The sequence below is a fragment of the Gobius niger genome (assembly GCF_951799975.1).
Source record: "Gobius niger genome assembly, chromosome: 20".
Lineage (NCBI taxonomy): Eukaryota > Metazoa > Chordata > Actinopteri > Gobiiformes > Gobiidae > Gobius > Gobius niger.
The window spans coordinates 24,482,347-24,499,211 of record NC_136871.1 but is presented as its reverse complement, the minus strand read 5'-3'; the positions used below and the strand labels follow the sequence as shown (position 1 = coordinate 24,499,211).

Sequence of the window (16,865 nt, the reverse complement as noted above, 5' to 3'; positions counted from 1 at the left end):
TTGAGGGCCACTAAAAATTGGTCAAAGATCTGCATTTGGGCTCCGGGCCGCACTTTGGGCACTACTGCTCTAAAGGGAGCTGTCCCGATATATTTGAACATACTGTACTGTGTGCCATTTCACTTGCTCCGATCTGAGGATGTGAATGACGCTAATTCTGAATGATGATGTCTGTCAATGAACGAGTCCCTGTAATTACAGTCAGGGGTGCACCCATGGCCCGTAGTCGCTGGGATAGGCTCCACTCACTTTGAATTATAGACAATGTAGTATGTGACGTCATAATGTCAGATGGAGAGCAGGGATTGGGCCCCACATGCCACAACCAGCACACCTGTGTGTCTATACAATGCCACATGTTTTTATTAACATTGTTTAAAGAAATATTTAACCTTAGTGTATTTGCGTTTACAGAGAACACATTGAACTTCATTCCAGTTTTTATTTCACCTGAATATGTCTAGATGTAAAAAAAACATCGGCAAATCAGTCATAGAATCATGCACCTCAATATAAGCTGGTCAGAACATTGTGATGTCAAATAAAATGAATGCACGCTAAAGGAATAATATCACACATCCATACAAACATACACATACAGTGCAGTTGCTATTTTATTACTATCTGTCCACTAGGTGTCAACAAACCAGATAAGACAGGAGTTTGAACTGATAATGACGATAAGAAAAGCTCTTTTGATGTTTTGTTGACAGCATGATGTCGCATCGGCATTTCTGACTTAAAAAAAACAGGGGCGTGTCTGTGTCCCCTGCTCATGTTATTGGTATTGTCTTTATTTTTTCAATGCTCCGATATTTAAGGCCAGAATAGCAAGGAACAAATAGACTATACCAAATCGTACTACAGTAGGCTTTTGCTTTCAACATGAATTACAAAGGGAGAAAGTACTTGTTATTGTGTGCTTTACGCTTAGGGCCTCCTTAAGTCAAACTGTGCACATCAAAAACTGGTGAAACAAGAATTTTTTGTGTGTCTTTATGCAAAGTGCTACTCCACAGTAAGTACACAAGTTCAAATTGGCTTCATATTTTATCATTTATGTGTTATTCATGACTTCATTTTGGGTTCCGAAGAAAATAACTTCATCGGCCTTGACAGCTTATTGATTCTGTTGTTGAAATATTCATTCTGGGTGTTTGAGTTAGTTATGATTTAGAAGCAGCAATAATTAAAGCAGAATTGAGAGCAGTAGCATCATTAGTAGAAAAAAATAAGTAATTCAGAGCTACTTTACCCTGACACGAGCCTTAGAAACAGTAAGAAAGATAAAGAAAGTTGAACTCTAATGCCACTGTTAATGTTGCTGATCTTTCCATTCAAATACATTGAACCGCAATATAATCTAATACAAATGGGTCTGATTCTTTTTTTGTGGGAGGAACAATGGGTTTGTGAGTGTGTCTCTTAACAGACGCTAATCTGTCAGCGCAGAGAATGTGTGGAATCTGAAAGAAGGAGTGGAGAGGCACACAAATGTCACAGATGGGAGGGAACAGCTATGCACCTGTACAAGCCCATGAGCAGGTGCCATAGAGGAGGCATGCTGCCCGGCCGGTGAGTTTCACAATACCGAGGCTAGCACCGGAATCTCTCACACATTAATTGGTGTTTTCTGCGCATATGTTTGTTTTTTTTGGTTTTGGTTTTCTTTAGGAGAAGCAGAAAAGTGCTTCTTACAGCGTGACTGGACTTTGACGAGTGAAGAGTAATCGCTTACCAGGACAAAGACAAGATATGGACATGGAGGAGAGGCAAGATGTCAGGAGCACCGAAAAAAGGAATTTGGAAGGTAATAACTGAGTTTAATAGTTTGATGTAGATACCCTAGAAAGTGCTATTTAACTTGAGATCATTTACCGTTTCGTAACATCTGTTTACGCACTTATTTGACATAGTCGTAGGGCTTTGTAGTAAATCACTCTTGACTGACAGCGGTGACCTCATAAATGACCTTAATCCATACAAAGACACTTTTTGGTTAGTGCCTATAGGAGCCTACTCCAGTCACTTTTGTGTCCCACTTGGTAGTACAGCGGGAACCATATGTTTACATACAATTTATAAAAAAGACACACTGGCATCTTTTTCTCACTGTCTGACTTGAAACCAGAATTAACTTTTCTTTTTTTTTAGGTCAATTAAAATTTTAAAAATCATTTCTATTTGTCAAATGCCAGAAGAATGAGACACAGCTTTTCGTTACTTTCTACAAAACCAAAGGTTTGCATACATTTCATTAATATTTGGGAACATTGCCTTTAAACTGTATATTTTGGGTCAAACGTTTTGGATTTCCATTCCTCCAAACTGAGACATAATTGTAGCCACCCTGCGTGCACATGCCTTTTCAGCTCTGCCCGTCCATTTTCAACTTTATTGAGATCAGGATTTTGTGATTTCCACTTCGAAACAAGCCACGTTGTATCCAGTTTGGCAGTTTGCTTTGGGTCATTGTCCATCAGGAAGACCCGTCTGCGCCCAAGCTTTAACTTCTGGCTGATGTCTTGAGATATTGCTCTAGTATTTCCACATATTGTTCCTTCTTCATGATGCCATCTATTTTGTGACGTTCATCAGTCCGTCCCGCACCAAAACAACCCCACAGCATGATGCTGCCACCCCCGTATTTCACAGTTAGGATGGTATGGTGTTCGCAGGCATTTTCCTCCAAATGTGACGATGGTCTTTGTGGCCAAATTTATTTATTTATTTATTTATTTTCCGTCAGACCACAGGATATGTCTCCAAAAATTAAAGTCTTTATCCTTTTTTTATTTGCAAAATCCAGTCTGTCTTTTTTGTGTTTCTTTTGGGGTAAGGGCTTCTTCCTGGCAGACTTCCCTCTCATGTCAGTGCAGGACTTGTTTCACTCTGGACAATGACAAACTCTTACCAGTTTCAGCATCTTCACCAGGTCTTTTGCATTTGTTCTTGGGTTGATATTCACATTTCAGACACAGCACGTTCATCTCTGGGACACAGAACCCGCCTTCTTTCTGATCCGTATGATCACTGGTCATTTCCATGATTGCTTTATCCAATGAACCTGGACCTTCAAGTGTCTTGAAATTGCACCCAAGGATTTTGTATGCTTCCAAGGACATGACATCGTCATCTGGGCTTTCCCAAATTGTTTAAATGTTTAGTAATCTTAGTGTATGTAAACTGTGACCAAAAAATGCAAATGCGTCTTTGTATGAAGTGTATGTAAACATATGGTTCCCACTGCATGTTCTCACTTTTGTGTTAAATAAAATTATTGTATACATTTATGTCAGTCTCTGTCTTGTGAATGAAGCACAAATTGTTACCTTTTCTCCTTTTTCTTTACAGTGTGAGTGTCCAGGATTTTGGTGCTTGTTCAAACAGCTAACTAAAAACTGTCAAATCCACTTCAACCATGACAGACTCCCAAGAACAAAGTCTAAATGAGGATATTGTCTTCCTCCCCGTGTCCGAAACATCGCCCGATTTTTTATACTCTGAGCCAGAGCGCCTGGCTGTGGAGAGACTTTTAAACGCAGGCCCCGAGGCTTTCTACAGCACTGTCGGTGCCGGACATTCGAGCTGCTTCCTGTCTCCAGATGAAGTCACTGACATTACCAACTGGGCCCAGGATTACCACCTTAGTCCACGTCCAAAAGAGGAGAACGGAGAGTTTGGCCAAGGACTGGAGTTTGGCAGCTATTGTTCTACATATTACCCGGAGCATTCGGACATCCCTGCCCCGAGCCTGGACCTGGGATGGCCCGAGTGCAGCCCCTGGGGACGAGAGGACAGCGTGAGGGTCTACACAAGTCCACCGGCTGAAGGAGAGCCCTCTGTCAGAGAACTCATCCGGCGAAGACTGCAAACAGCCACACAAGTATGTTTATTAATGTTATGGTCATATATTCAACACACACACATACACTGCCTGATGTGTATGGCACGGGCCTGTTCCAAGCCAGGGGGCACGAGACATCATTTTCACACTCGGATTGGCCACAGCAGAGTCCAGATCCAGGAGAAGGCTTTGCATAGTGGTCGCACTCTCCCATCACCAATATAAGAGCTTGGAGAAAAATGAATGCAACACTGGATCTTTTGACATTGCAGAAGCTGATTGAAGCGATTGTGATGTACAAAGCTAAAGGCGCTCCAACCAAATATTACAGCGTGCGGTGTTTTTTGGTCCGGCACGATTGGCTATCACTACTATGATCTCACATGTGACTTTCACTTTCTCCAGTTCGGCTTTACCCGAATCTAAAAGCTTCTCGACTGGAGCTTATACAGCCTGTAGGCCAGTTTAACGGCCCATTTGAGGCCGAAGCTCTTTCCTCATGTTGTGTCATGTTTTACTTACGTTTTTCGTCACATTTATCACAGTTACATTACACTAAATGTGGCCAATTTAACAACACAGGAAAAATGAATGAATACGTGATGAAAATGTGATGAAAACACACACAAAAAACGAGACGACAAAAACAAGGAAAAAGCTTAGATGGCTTTTGTAGGTCTTAGCTTTCAAATGAGGCGTCACACTGGCCTATAGACTGTGAGCTCTCAGGTCAAGAAGCTTTAAGGGGGGGTATTTTTTCAGTCACATAGCACCAATCTTTATCACACTACAATGAGGACGAAACCTTCTGTTGGTCTGTAAATGCAGTAAATTAGAATAACTGCCTTGTATAAAATGTCTCTCTCAAAATGGCTGTAGTGAATGTCTTGAAATAGGCCTCTGTCTCTTTAAGAACCTCTGAGCCTTTCCGACACGCCCCCTCCACACGCTGTCTGTGGCATCAGTGGGGAGGGGGTTCTGCTGAGGAGCAGTGGTTGGTTACTCGGCTGGTGACAAAAGCTCGGAGGCGTCTCCAGGAGGTGGGAGCGTTCCTAGGAGGACTCAGGCCAAACCTATCCCTAAAATGGCCGCCATCAGAGTTTTTACAGATTACTCAAAAATACGTGAATGTGCCAAGGCAACACTTCAGGCATGTTTTTAATGAGGGAATGACATAATAACATGATGTAAAGCTTGAAAAAGTCCATTTTTAAGATATGAGTAAAGCTGAACTGGAGAAAAAGTGCTTGGCTACGGTGGGGGTGAAGGGGTCAAGAAAGAGCCTCAAGTTAAATTGTAATCCTTTCATTTGATTCAAGTGAAATGCATTGATCTGAACATTTAAAATCTATTAGAGCAGATTCTTGTCATTATTATTCAAAGTTGTTTTTGAAATTCTCAAGTTGTGTTCAGCCATTCTAAAACTATTATATTGACGTAACAATATCTGGGTATTACTTAAATCCTAATCCCCACTGGCATTCACAGGTCGTACTTAACACCAAGGAATCCTTCACCGATCCACACACACACATTCACCAGTGTGCACGACACTTGAACCACATGTGTGTCTCGCATGAGGACCCGACGACTGTACCCAAGCCCCCGACCTGTGACACTCCGCTGCCCTGATTGTCTTTAGTTTCATGTGAAGTCAGCGTAATTGCCCTACTTTTAATGATTCCAGTTCATTTTTTGGGTCACATTGCAGGTGATCGCCGTGGTGACCGACAGACTGACAGATTGTGCCGTGATCGGGGACCTCCACAACGCTGCGTCCCGGGGCGTTCCTGTGTATATCATTTTAAATCAGAGGTCCGCTCAGGAGAACACTCTGGTCCGCCTCAGGCACCCGGTACGTCCTTTCACTCCGGCACAGGGAGCAGAATGCATGAGGAGACTTTCTTCAGATGCTTCTCAAGTTCATTCAAGACTTTTGATCACATGTATAAACAGTCCCACACAATAAGATGAAAAACGTGATCTAAATGCATGTGAAAGTTGGAAAAAATCCAGCTGTTTTGACGGACTAAATATTAAGGCGAGACACTGCAGGTGAATAGGGAAAAAATTTAAATTTACAGATATCAATTTGAAACTTTTGCTGTCGATCACTGGCATAAATGTAAGAAAAAAATACATTGCAAGTTTTCTGTCATTTTATCTTTTCATACAAGAACAAGGTGTTTTATGCCTAAAAATGCCCCAAATTTCCCATCTTTTCGGCAACAAAATCTGAATAATGGATAGAGCTACATTCAAATTTATGGTTTCATTTTATTGATGAATGAGTTACCAAGACTTTCTCAGAGGGGATTTAGGATTTCTTGTTTAGTTTTAAAATAAGCTGGGGCTAGGGATTAAATAATAAAAAATCCCTCTGAAAAAATCTTCCAAATATTGTTCAGTCCAAGGCTGTAAAATGTGAAGTCTTTAGGTCCGACTGACGTGGACATAGTGTCGCCACAATGACAGAAAAATGTGTTTTGAGAAAAAGGCCCTTGAAATTGCGTTCTCCCATATAAGTCTATGGGGGAACATTGAATCAGCGCAATATTTAAACATGTTATTGTGAAGATTAGGCATATTTTCTGTTTCTGGGTGAAAGCTTATATGTTCAGAGACCAATTTGGCCCAAAACCTGAAAACTGAAAAAATTGAGTTTTGACTGTAGTGTCTCCCCTCAATTACCTTTTTTTTTAATGTTCAATCCACACAATAAAAGGCAATATGTAAATGTGATGTAAAAGAAACAGAAAATTTCCTCACATTTTACAGTGGTTAACAAATTATTATTACTCAATAGTAGATAAAATCATGAATGTACCTGTGATGTGAAAATACAAATATGATTCCACACATTTTATTCAGAGAGGACTCAATATAAATAGTACTTTAAATAGTAATAGGCTACGAGTATCTGCTCATGCAAGCTCCTCCCTCTCCTGCACACACCTAGCAGCAACGTTTGTTTATGGTCACGATAAATAAATGAACCATTGCTTGGTTGCCCTGCAGTCATTGGCCTTATGTAATCCTGCCCTGCGCCGGTGAATAAGTGCTGGTCTCTCATAGGCAAGTGTGTCGTTTTACCAGATTGGAATGCACTGCACATTTTAGACTCAACGGAACTGGTTACACAGCATTCACAGGTTTCTCGGGTATATCACTCTACAGGCTGATCCGTGCAGTGTTCAGAACTTCTATCACTGCTAACATCATCTCCTGACTCTAGGTTACACAAAGGGAGACCCACTACAGAATTAAATACAAGCATGTTTCTTTTCTGATAGTTAAGTTGTTTTTGTGGCTGCAACGTTGCACTGGAGGTAACCAGATGCTATAAGGCAATATGCGGATACTTTTAATGTAATATAGATGCAAATTCTTAAAAAAAAAAACCACATCCACAAAGAAACTACTGCTGCACCGTAATCTTGCTTAAACTTGTTGTTTTTGTCTTATTTACATTTATGAAGTTTAATTCCTTCATCTTGTGTCATGTTTGTGCTTGTCACAGAACATACAGGTGCGAGTGCTGGGAGGGAAGAGTTTCTGTTCGAGGGCCGGGCGGATGGTGGCCGGAGAAATGCAAAACAAGTTTGTTCTGGTGGACTTGCAGACTGTGATCCACGGCAGCTACAGGTCAGCGTCTCCTCTGTGTCTGTCCTGAGTAGATATCTGACTCACGAGCGCATAGTTTGGATGTTACTATCTCTTGCAGCGTGTGTCCCAGCAGAGCTTGAAGTTGACCTGGCTGAGGCTGACGCAGAGCCCGGTAAACGGCAGCCTTGACCAGTGGCCTATTATGCAGCCCTTTAACTATACTTTAGTCTGTGCTTCTTTGTCCCTTGGCTAGATTTAATGAGAAATGAGCAAGACACTTCTTGTCTGAATGAATATGTGATGTTGGCACAGAATAGCAGCCACACTCCAGACACACTGCCCTCACCATAGATATAATAGACAGGAGAAAGCCGGTTATCCATTCAGCCCCATTCATAGTAATGATCCTGTGTGGTCTGTGAAATTAATATGGCTGCCCAGTCTCCTCCTATTCCTTAAAAGGGCAAAAAGGCGGGAAGCCCCGACCTTGGGGGGCTTCAACTTTTTATTTCTAATGTACAAAAACCAGTATGGTTAATAATCTGACACCTAGCCCAGCATTGTCACATGGGTCATAGTATTTTTTTTTTTTGGAAAAGAAAAAAAACTCATTGGAACCTGGCATTACAGCAATGTCAGCTCCCCACCATGAGGACCAAAGAGAAGCACTTTCCTCGCCCATTGGCCCTAGAGGCTGAGGCTAGAGAAATATGTAGCTTACCACCAAGAAGTATTCATTCACTCCACAGAAGACTGAGGGCTGAATGATTTATTTGGGCTGTATCTGATGAATGTAATTGTCCACTGTTGCAGTCTCACCTGGTCCGACGCCCACCTCCACCGGCAGCTCGTCACTGTCCTCACCGGCGCCGTGGTGGACTCCTTCGACCGTGAATTCAGGATCCTATTCGCTGCTTCCTCCCCTGTGCCAGAGCCCAGGAGAAGTTCCTGTGGCCAAATAACCAATCATCTCAATAACTTTTCGGACACATGGTTCCCCAAAAACCTCCCATTCATGGACACTGAGATCATCAACCCACCGTCGCCCCCTAGTGATGCCCTACTGGACTGGGAGGCCATGGGGGTGTTCTCCGGTGGGTGCAGTGTCCCAAACAGCCCGGTGGAACCACATGAAGACGTGTTTTTGACAGAGAAAGCAGTGCTGAATGACACGATGTCGGAAAAAAATCCCAAATTTGTGGATAACTTTTTTAGCAATAAACACATGGCCTTGGACAAAAAGAGGTAATGATACACGTCATCATTTTTAGTTGTTGATGTGAGTTTCATTTTGTTTTTCATGTGGTCACAGACAATTTCTTGAAATAGCTAAAGACTGTTTGGGAGGTTGTCTCTTTAGATTATAAATTGCAAAAACATCAACAACAACTTTACAATTTGCCGAGTGATGTTTGCAACAGAAGTGCTCCTATTATTGACCAACTAAATTGTAAAAAATGTACAAATTTAATACTTAAGATTGCTAATCTGTCTTCCAGCTGCTTCGGTAGACCACCTTACACATGAGCACTAATAATGGTCAAAAAAACAACAGAAAACAACCATAACACACATTGATATTCAAACAAATGTCCTGATGCACTAAACTTAGCTCTACCCTGAACAGGTTTAGTGGGCCCCCACCTCCAGCTTCTCCAACGGGCCACTACATGTCACATTTATTAACGTCTTACAGGTAAGTCAACTTCTTTATAAAGAATAAAATCATCTTTGGTTTGTATGAAAACATTTGCTAAAATGTACATTCATTTTTCAGCAAAACTCCGCCTAAATGGAAGGAGCCACCCAGTCCAGAGATAAGAATGGAGGCAAGGTAACCTCAAAGGAAAACATCCTTATTAAAAACTGACTCGAAAAATAATTCAAGTGATATCTTTTTAATAATCAATGTGAATTTCTCTTTCAGGATAGAGCCTGTTGTAGAAAAAACGATAGCAAGACAAATCAGCCAAGAAAATCCAAAATATTTAGACAATAAATTTATCAAACGCCCTGAGAAGGAGCCAGAACCTTTCCACAACGTAAATGCTTTTACACATATAAAAAGTCGACAGGATGTGAAGGAGGAGGCAAGCAGCAGCAAGGATCATGGCATTAGAGTGGAAAACACTCCATCCTCAAGAGTAAGTGTCTTGAGGATGAAAATACCTCCTGTTCTGATCATAAACCCTTTTCAGTCCTACTTTAGTCCTGAGTCCTTTGCAAAGCTGAAACTATTGACACTATTGACTTCACCTTCACCTGTAGAAGCCGGTGATTCTGAGAATGCCTCACACTGAAGACAGCAGCTCGCTGAGTGACATCATGAAGAAGATGAAGCAGAAGCAGAGCACCCAGGAGCCGCAGAGGGAGCGCTCAAAGACGGCTGTTTCTGAGCTCAGCCACTCTATGGTGGATCTGAGTTTTCACAACACAGAGCAGGAAGACAAAGCCAGCCCAGTGCCACGGTTCAGGGCGGGGGTCAGTGTGAACATTGTGTTTTTTTTTTTACATTGATGTACTTTTACATAATGACAACAAGCCCATGATTTGACATTCCACAAATGACAATATTACACTGAGGTCATAAATGCATTTTCTCTCAAACCTTCCCAGAATTTGGATGTGGAGTTAGTGACTCCTGCTTTGGCCCTGATGCAGAAAAGGAATGACTACATCCGGAGCGCCCTCTTCAGGTCCCCGCTGGCCTTCCAGCCCCGAGAGAGACCGCGCAGCTTCGCCTTTAGTCCTGACTGGAAGAAGTCAGAGTTGGATCCACAGGACGAATAACTTTAAAATATACAGTTTTAATGTTGTTGTTGTTTTACATAAATGTTGTGGCTACTACTTGCAGTGAATGAAGTGACCTATGCAGTGTTAAAAAGCTTACCAAAAACGAAAAGATGACGAAAACCAGGTCATAACCTCATATCTGTTAATAAATGTAAAGCCTATTGTTACAGTTGATATTAGAGTTTGTTGTATTTTTTCTATAGCCTTGTGTATCCTAATATGTGCAGTAGCCACATTTTAGCCTCATTTAGACCCAAAGTCAAAGTTTACATTTTTATAGGATTAAATTTACTCTATTCAGGTGTAAATGGTGTTGTCACAGCAGCTCAATAATACATTAAAAGCAAGTATATAATAATAATACAACGTGAAAATGTAAGGTGACAAACAGGTACCAATATATCTCTATATATGTTCATATTTACAGCATTAAAACAAGCTCAAATAGAAAATGGAAATGTAGTAGGCTATAAATCAGTGTTAATTTTGACAACATAATTTAGTCTTAGTCTTTTGACGAAAATGTAATTCAATTTTAGTCTAGTTTTAGTCGACTAAAATTGAGAGAAAATTAGTCGACTTTGCTATTCATTATACTTTGACCTTGAAGGTCAATTATACTTTGACCTTCGACCTTTGACTATTCATTATACTCATATTTAATCTTGTTCCTCTGCTTCATGGAGCTGCTCCACATGAACAAAGCTCAGAGCTGATCCTTTGGCAGAGAATTGACATGATCTGAGGCTCTTTCAGACGCTCAATAGAAGTTTGGATGATTTTAGTCTCTCCTTTTCATTTTCATTTAGTCTTATTTTAGTTTAGTTTATATATACACATATTTGGAGAATATTCTCTGTGTTTAACTTGAATATTGTGCGTTTCACTTGGAGTAAGAAACAAATGTCTGGTTAAATACCCCTCATACATTTGTATTAATTGGATTAATAGGATGAATTCTTCATTCTGTGTCTGTGTTGTAAACATGGTGCTTCAGAGGCGCTCATGCCTCACAGAGAAGATCCCAAGTTCGATTCCACCTGGACGGGACCTTTCTGTGTGGAGCTTGTTCTCCCCATGTCTGCATAGGTTTCATCCGGGTACTCTGGCTTTCCCTACCACTAAAAACATGTACAATAGGTTCCCCTCTGGAGCCAGGACTCCCCTGAAAAAGAGATTCTTAATCTCAGTGTGACATTCCTGGTTAAATAAAGGTCAAATTAAAAAACAAAAAACAAACTACAAACAAAACTATTTTGCACTTGAGTAACCTTTGGAAGCATTAATCCTTCTTAGAGTAGTTTTACTATTGCCTCCTTGTTACTTCTTGAATAATGTATCTGTATCTTACTTGAGTAAGACAAAGTTTCTCATTCTACGTTGAGAAGGTTTAATCTTTAAAGAGTTACTAACCCCCGCGCAAAATGTTGACACATAAAATAGCTGTAGGTTTGTAGGTTGTTGTTGTTTAAAGAAAATAAAAAATCTTGTTTTTCATCATTTATGTCACTGTTAAATCGTAAATCAGACTTTTATGCTGAAACAGCTTCTCACCTACAGCGCATCCACAGGAAGGCTACTCTTTTATTCTCACTTGAGTTATTATTTTGCTCACCACTTTTTACTTCTTCTTGAGTACAATTATTTCAAAGTAAGTTTTAGTAAGTTTTAGTTAGTAGCTCTTTAAGTAAATATTACACTCCACCCACGTGAGCGAATGTTTCCGCTAGGGGGCGTCTTCCAAACTCCCAGACTGCACCGAAACAAAGCGAAGAAGAAACGCGGAAGCACATGGCGACAACAGTGCAGAGATTCCTCCCGTTTACAAACCTTCCTTTGACAGTCTTTCTTTAGATCCTTTGTTTAACCCGCAGTCGCTGAAAGGCAGACCATTACACTTTAAACATGGTTCGAGCACAAAGGTAAGATTTTTTATTTATGTTTGCAAAACTACACACGGCTTTTTGGCCTCAGGATGTTTTCGCGAATCTAGTTGTTACGTTCACGTTGCCTTTCTTCTGTATTACCTCAAACCGAGTTATTTATGTGAAACTATGTGTAACTTAGGGCTAGATCGACTCGAATCCCAAAGAAGACGCCCCACTACGATGAAGACGACCCTGAGGCGTACAAAGACATGCCAGCCCCTGACAAGGTTAGACACATCTCCTTCTCATCTCACTACTAAGATGTAAAGTTCCATCGATTGTTCTCATTGTTATTATGTTTGTGTCCTTTTTAGAGATCATCGAGCTACACGAAAGACAAAATTGACGAATTCCACGATGAGAAGATTGCGGTGAGTGTGATGTGCATTGGATTATTGCGAGATCTAAACGAACTGTGTTGTGATGCTTGTGTTGTTGTGTTTGTAGAGCCTTCTTGCCCGTGGAGTTCAGATGGACAGTGATGAAGAGCAGCTGGATGACGAGGTTAGTGTTGTGTGGTGCCTGCCTTACACTTTTTCCTTTTAGTTAAAACCATCTAAAAAAAAATCTTATTATGTAGGTATGTGGATACAATGTTCAAACTCAATAGAAAGCCAAGTAAAAAGTTTAAGTGGAAAGATGCAGTAACCCCCTACAATATGCAATGAAATGTGTGTGTATATGTTCAGTATGAAGAAAGTTACAGCGGTTTCTAGTTCAAAATCAGCATCTGTCTTTAGTCCCGCCCCTTCCATTGAAACGAATGGAGGTCAGTGTGACCTAAAAAGAGAAATGACCAGAACTTTTTAAAGGAATAGGCCACCGTTTTTAAATACTGAGATATGTTCTTACCTTAGCTTTGACGAGTTTTTTAGGACCTGTCTGATCTTCCCCCGTGCCTTCAGTCTCGTAAACACAGCGCAGACGGCGTTAGCATTTAGCCTCTCCCTCTCTCCACTATAGCTCCAAAACAGGTCAAGATAGAAGCTACCAAGCTCTTCCACATTGTCCCTATTTAAATATGGTTACGTGAAGTGTTACACTACAAAGTATAATTACACAAAATTAAACAATGTGGATTTTCTAAGCGGATAAAAGGGGGAACTATAATGTAATGCGTAATAATACCAGGAGTAATTTGGCATCCGCACAATAAAGTGCGCGGAGTCGCCCCCCCGGGCCCCCTTTCTTAAAATGCTGCCCCGGTAATTTTGTTGGACTGTTTATTTAAAATATATATAGTTTGAATTTTTTGGTGATTAAATATTAATTGGACTTTAAATCCAAATCCATGAGATTTTAAAAAGTTTGATTTTAGCCTACATTTTTAAAATCGCTATATCTTGAGAAAGCTCTTGTTATTTTCAAGATTAAACACATTTTGAAAAGTAGACACGCTGGCGTTTGTGACTTGAGGTGACTTGCCCGCTAAAGCAAGACTTGACTTGACAAAAGCTATGACTTGACTTGAGCCCATGACCGATTGACTTGGACTTACTTGGGACTTGGACCTTCACGACTTGGACTTGACTCGAGACTTGCATTTAGTGACTTACTCCCACCTCTGCTAATAACCAGTTAACTTGAGCGCATGTAAACACACTCAAAGCTCTGCTGGACTTGAGCTTAACCCATGGTGGGAAGCCTCATGCTGTTATTATTTTCAAAAATGACCTTAACACATCCATGAGGAAGTGTTTAAAATGTCGCTGAAACTCTTGCAGGAAGAGGTGATGGCTCTTGATGATTCTGAGTCAGACGAGGATGAGGATGTGGAAGAAGAGGCAGGCACAGACATGGAGAGTGACCTGGAGGAGAAGAAAGAGGAAGGTAAACACAATGTTTCTATGTGTAAGCCAGTTGAATGCCCATAGTTGCTGAACATGGCTGTAAGCAAGGCCGTGGGAACCCGGGGTGCTGAGGGTGCTGTAGTACCCCCTGGTGGATTGTTTGTGAACTGCAGGCCATGTTAATAAATAGGAAATGCGCATTGTGGGTAAATTTTGGCCCTCAGCACCCCGTAGCCAAAATATCTTCCCACGGCTCTGGCTGCACATGTGCCTATGGGGATTTTTAAAGCCTAGCTCTTCAAATGTGTGAATGTTTGCAGATCTTCCAGATGAAATGGCATGGGGCAAAAAGAAGAAGATGTTTTATGACTCTGATTACGTGACGACAAGTAAGCATCCGCTGTTCCCATTATTATAATTACTATGTTACTATTTGTCTATATTGAATGACGCTGTTTTTTTTTACAGAGGGTAAAAAGCCTGAAGAGTTGGAAGAAGAAGAAAAAGAGGAAGAAGAGGAAGCCATAAAGATTCAAAAACGTTTAGCAGCAAATCTGAGCGAGGAGGATTATGACTTAAACTTTTTCCAGGTAATTTAGTTTTATTTGTTTCAATTTGGAGATGAACTTTTAGACTGTGGTTTCTTTATGTTCGCTTTTTTTTTTTTATGAATGTAGGAGTTTGCAGTTGAAGAGAAGGATGAAGAGGGGCCAGCCAAAACAGAGGAAAAAATTGTTAAGGATTTAAAGGAAATGTCCCAAAAGGAAAAGATGAAACTACTAAAGAAAGAGTCGCCGGAATTACTTGAGCTTATTCAGGATTTCAAGAAAAAGGTTGCAATATATATTTCCCATAGAATTATTGGATTGGAAAGTATTACTTGATCTAAACACCTTGTATCCTCGCAGCTTACAGAATTGAAGGATGAGATACAGCCTCTTGTTCAAATGGTCACAGATGGAAAGATCCCACCAGGAAAGGTTGGTTGATTTCTTTTTTTCTCGGCCCAAAATCAAAAGTGTTTATAATTAAAGTGATTTAATTTCATCATTCATTCATTATTTCCTTGTTTTTCAGGGTGCAGACTACCTAAAGACAAAACAGCAGCTCTATTTAAAGTAAGTGAAAGACAAACTGTTTCCAGCCTTCATTAGTAATTGCCATGACGATGATTCTTATTTTTTGTTTTAGCTACTGCACAAATATCAGTTTCTACTTGGTCTTGAAAGCCAAAAGGGTCCCAGCTCATAACCATCCAGTGATCGAGCGACTGCTCACCTACAGAAACGTGAGCCTCCACGAACAAATCATGAATGATTATTTTTACTGGTGATTTGCAGTCGGTGAATGAATACATGTTTTCATTCCTCAGCTCATTAATGAACTCACTGCCGTAGATGCCAGACTTGCCCCAGAGTTTCGAAAGCTCTTGGCTGGAGAGGAGGTTCGGACAGAGGGCAAGAAGGCTACTCAGAAACAGAACGTAAGGTTTCCTGCATATATTTATATCTGTCAGTTGAATAAAAATGTATAGTTTTGTACAGATGCGTTTTTTTTATTGGGTAAATAAAATGTTATATTCACTAGTCCTACATTTACAAAGCATCTCATTTACAGAATCCCGAGGAGGTTGGTTCCGAGGACATGGATGACTCGGACTCTGAGCTGGATGAAGAAGCTGCTTTACAGTTTTACAAAGGCATCGAACAGAGACTGAAACTCAAGAGGAAGGGCACTACTCCAGAGACTCAAGAGTGAGTGAATTGTAGTAGATTATATTATTATTTTAGGGCTGCACAATACACAGCCAAAAGTTCTTCAGGTCTTCCGTTCAATTTTAGTAATGAAATTTCTAATTTAGTTCCATTTTGGTCATTATTTAGTTTTATAAGTCTTATGACACTATTTGTTAAAGGCTTAGGATTTTGTTTACATTTAATTTCTCATTATGATGCTGCCATAGTATATAGATACATAAGATAAGATAAGATAAACCTTTATTGATCTCACAAAGGAGAAATTCACTTGTTACAGTCGGCGTTCAAGAACATGAATTGCTTATTGTGCTTTTGTTGCAGGTTGGGAGAGAATTACAATGAGGAGGAAGATGAAGATGCGAAGAGAGGGATCACATATCAGGTGAACTTGACCCCACAGAAAGAATAGTTATTGCTGTGGTCATAACTAATGGGATCCGTATTAAAGATAGACACTAATACTTCTGTTGAACCAACAGATGGCCAAGAACAAGGGACTAACTCCAAAGAGGAAGAAGATCGACCGTAATCCCAGAGTCAAACACAGGGAGAAGTTCAGACGCGCCAAGATCCGCAGAAAGGGCCAGGTTTGTTGGGCTGATTGGAGATTTGATTTTGCACTTTAATGTTTGCTTCCTAAATACTGATCGACACTGATCCCCTCAACAGGTCAGAGAAGTGCGCAAAGAGGATAAGCGGTACAGTGGGGAGAGGTCTGGTATCCGTGCTGGAGTCAAGAAGAGCGTCAAACTCAAAACCTAATTCAAAATGTACAGCATCAGTGCAGAATCACAATGTGGATGGTGTCAGCTCAGTGTTTCGATGTTTAATGAATTTAATGAGTCCAGCTGTTTTGGTCTTTTTATTATGGATCAATATACTGTACCAAACTTCAGAAGTTTACAGCCAAAAGAAAAGAGTCGAACGTTTTCTAAAGACATTAAACATTTTAGCCTTTTTACTAACAGTTATAAAAGCAGTCTTTTGTTCTGTTAGATTACAAGTTAGGACTGTGTACAGAAGGGAAGGCCATTATGTATGCATAGTTTAAGTTGATCTGGGATTGATGAGCACACTCACTGGACATTTTCAGTACACCACTTGGATACCACATGACCAAAACTCAATCTAAGCATTAGAAAAT

At 40.5% G+C, this 16,865-nt stretch overlaps 2 protein-coding genes across 2 annotated transcripts; both read left to right on the top strand.

Annotated features, from left to right (window-relative positions):
* Positions 1–3,421: 3,421 nt before the first annotated feature.
* On the top strand, positions 3,422–10,243 carry fam83e (family with sequence similarity 83 member E; the record flags this gene model as incomplete). The annotated part of the gene is made up of 8 exons (XM_079578672.1): positions 3,422–3,886; positions 5,559–5,702; positions 7,368–7,492; positions 8,267–8,698; positions 9,231–9,287; positions 9,381–9,597; positions 9,722–9,934; positions 10,070–10,243. The coding sequence occupies 8 exons, from the start codon at positions 3,422–3,424 to the stop codon at positions 10,241–10,243; spliced, it is 1,827 nt and encodes a 608-aa protein (XP_079434798.1).
* Positions 10,244–12,104: 1,861 nt separating this feature from the next.
* utp3 (UTP3 small subunit processome component) lies at positions 12,105–16,858 on the top strand. The gene is made up of 16 exons (XM_079579012.1): positions 12,105–12,168; positions 12,314–12,401; positions 12,489–12,545; positions 12,622–12,678; positions 13,899–14,004; positions 14,285–14,353; positions 14,433–14,554; positions 14,642–14,797; positions 14,873–14,944; positions 15,042–15,082; positions 15,156–15,252; positions 15,337–15,447; positions 15,582–15,718; positions 16,043–16,103; positions 16,201–16,308; positions 16,391–16,858. Exons 1-16 carry the CDS (start codon positions 12,152–12,154, stop codon positions 16,481–16,483), a joined length of 1,392 nt encoding a protein of 463 aa, XP_079435138.1. The 5' UTR covers positions 12,105–12,151; the 3' UTR covers positions 16,484–16,858.
* The last annotated feature ends 7 nt before the right edge of the window (positions 16,859–16,865 follow it).

Bases quoted from the DNA above. Each gene is read 5' to 3' on its own strand.
- utp3 (XM_079579012.1), top strand. The intron at 14,798-14,872 runs GTTGCAATATAT...GTATCCTCGCAG, and splicing joins TTCAGGATTTCAAGAAAAAG to CTTACAGAATTGAAGGATGA. The intron at 15,448-15,581 runs GTAAGGTTTCCT...TCTCATTTACAG, and splicing joins AGGCTACTCAGAAACAGAAC to AATCCCGAGGAGGTTGGTTC.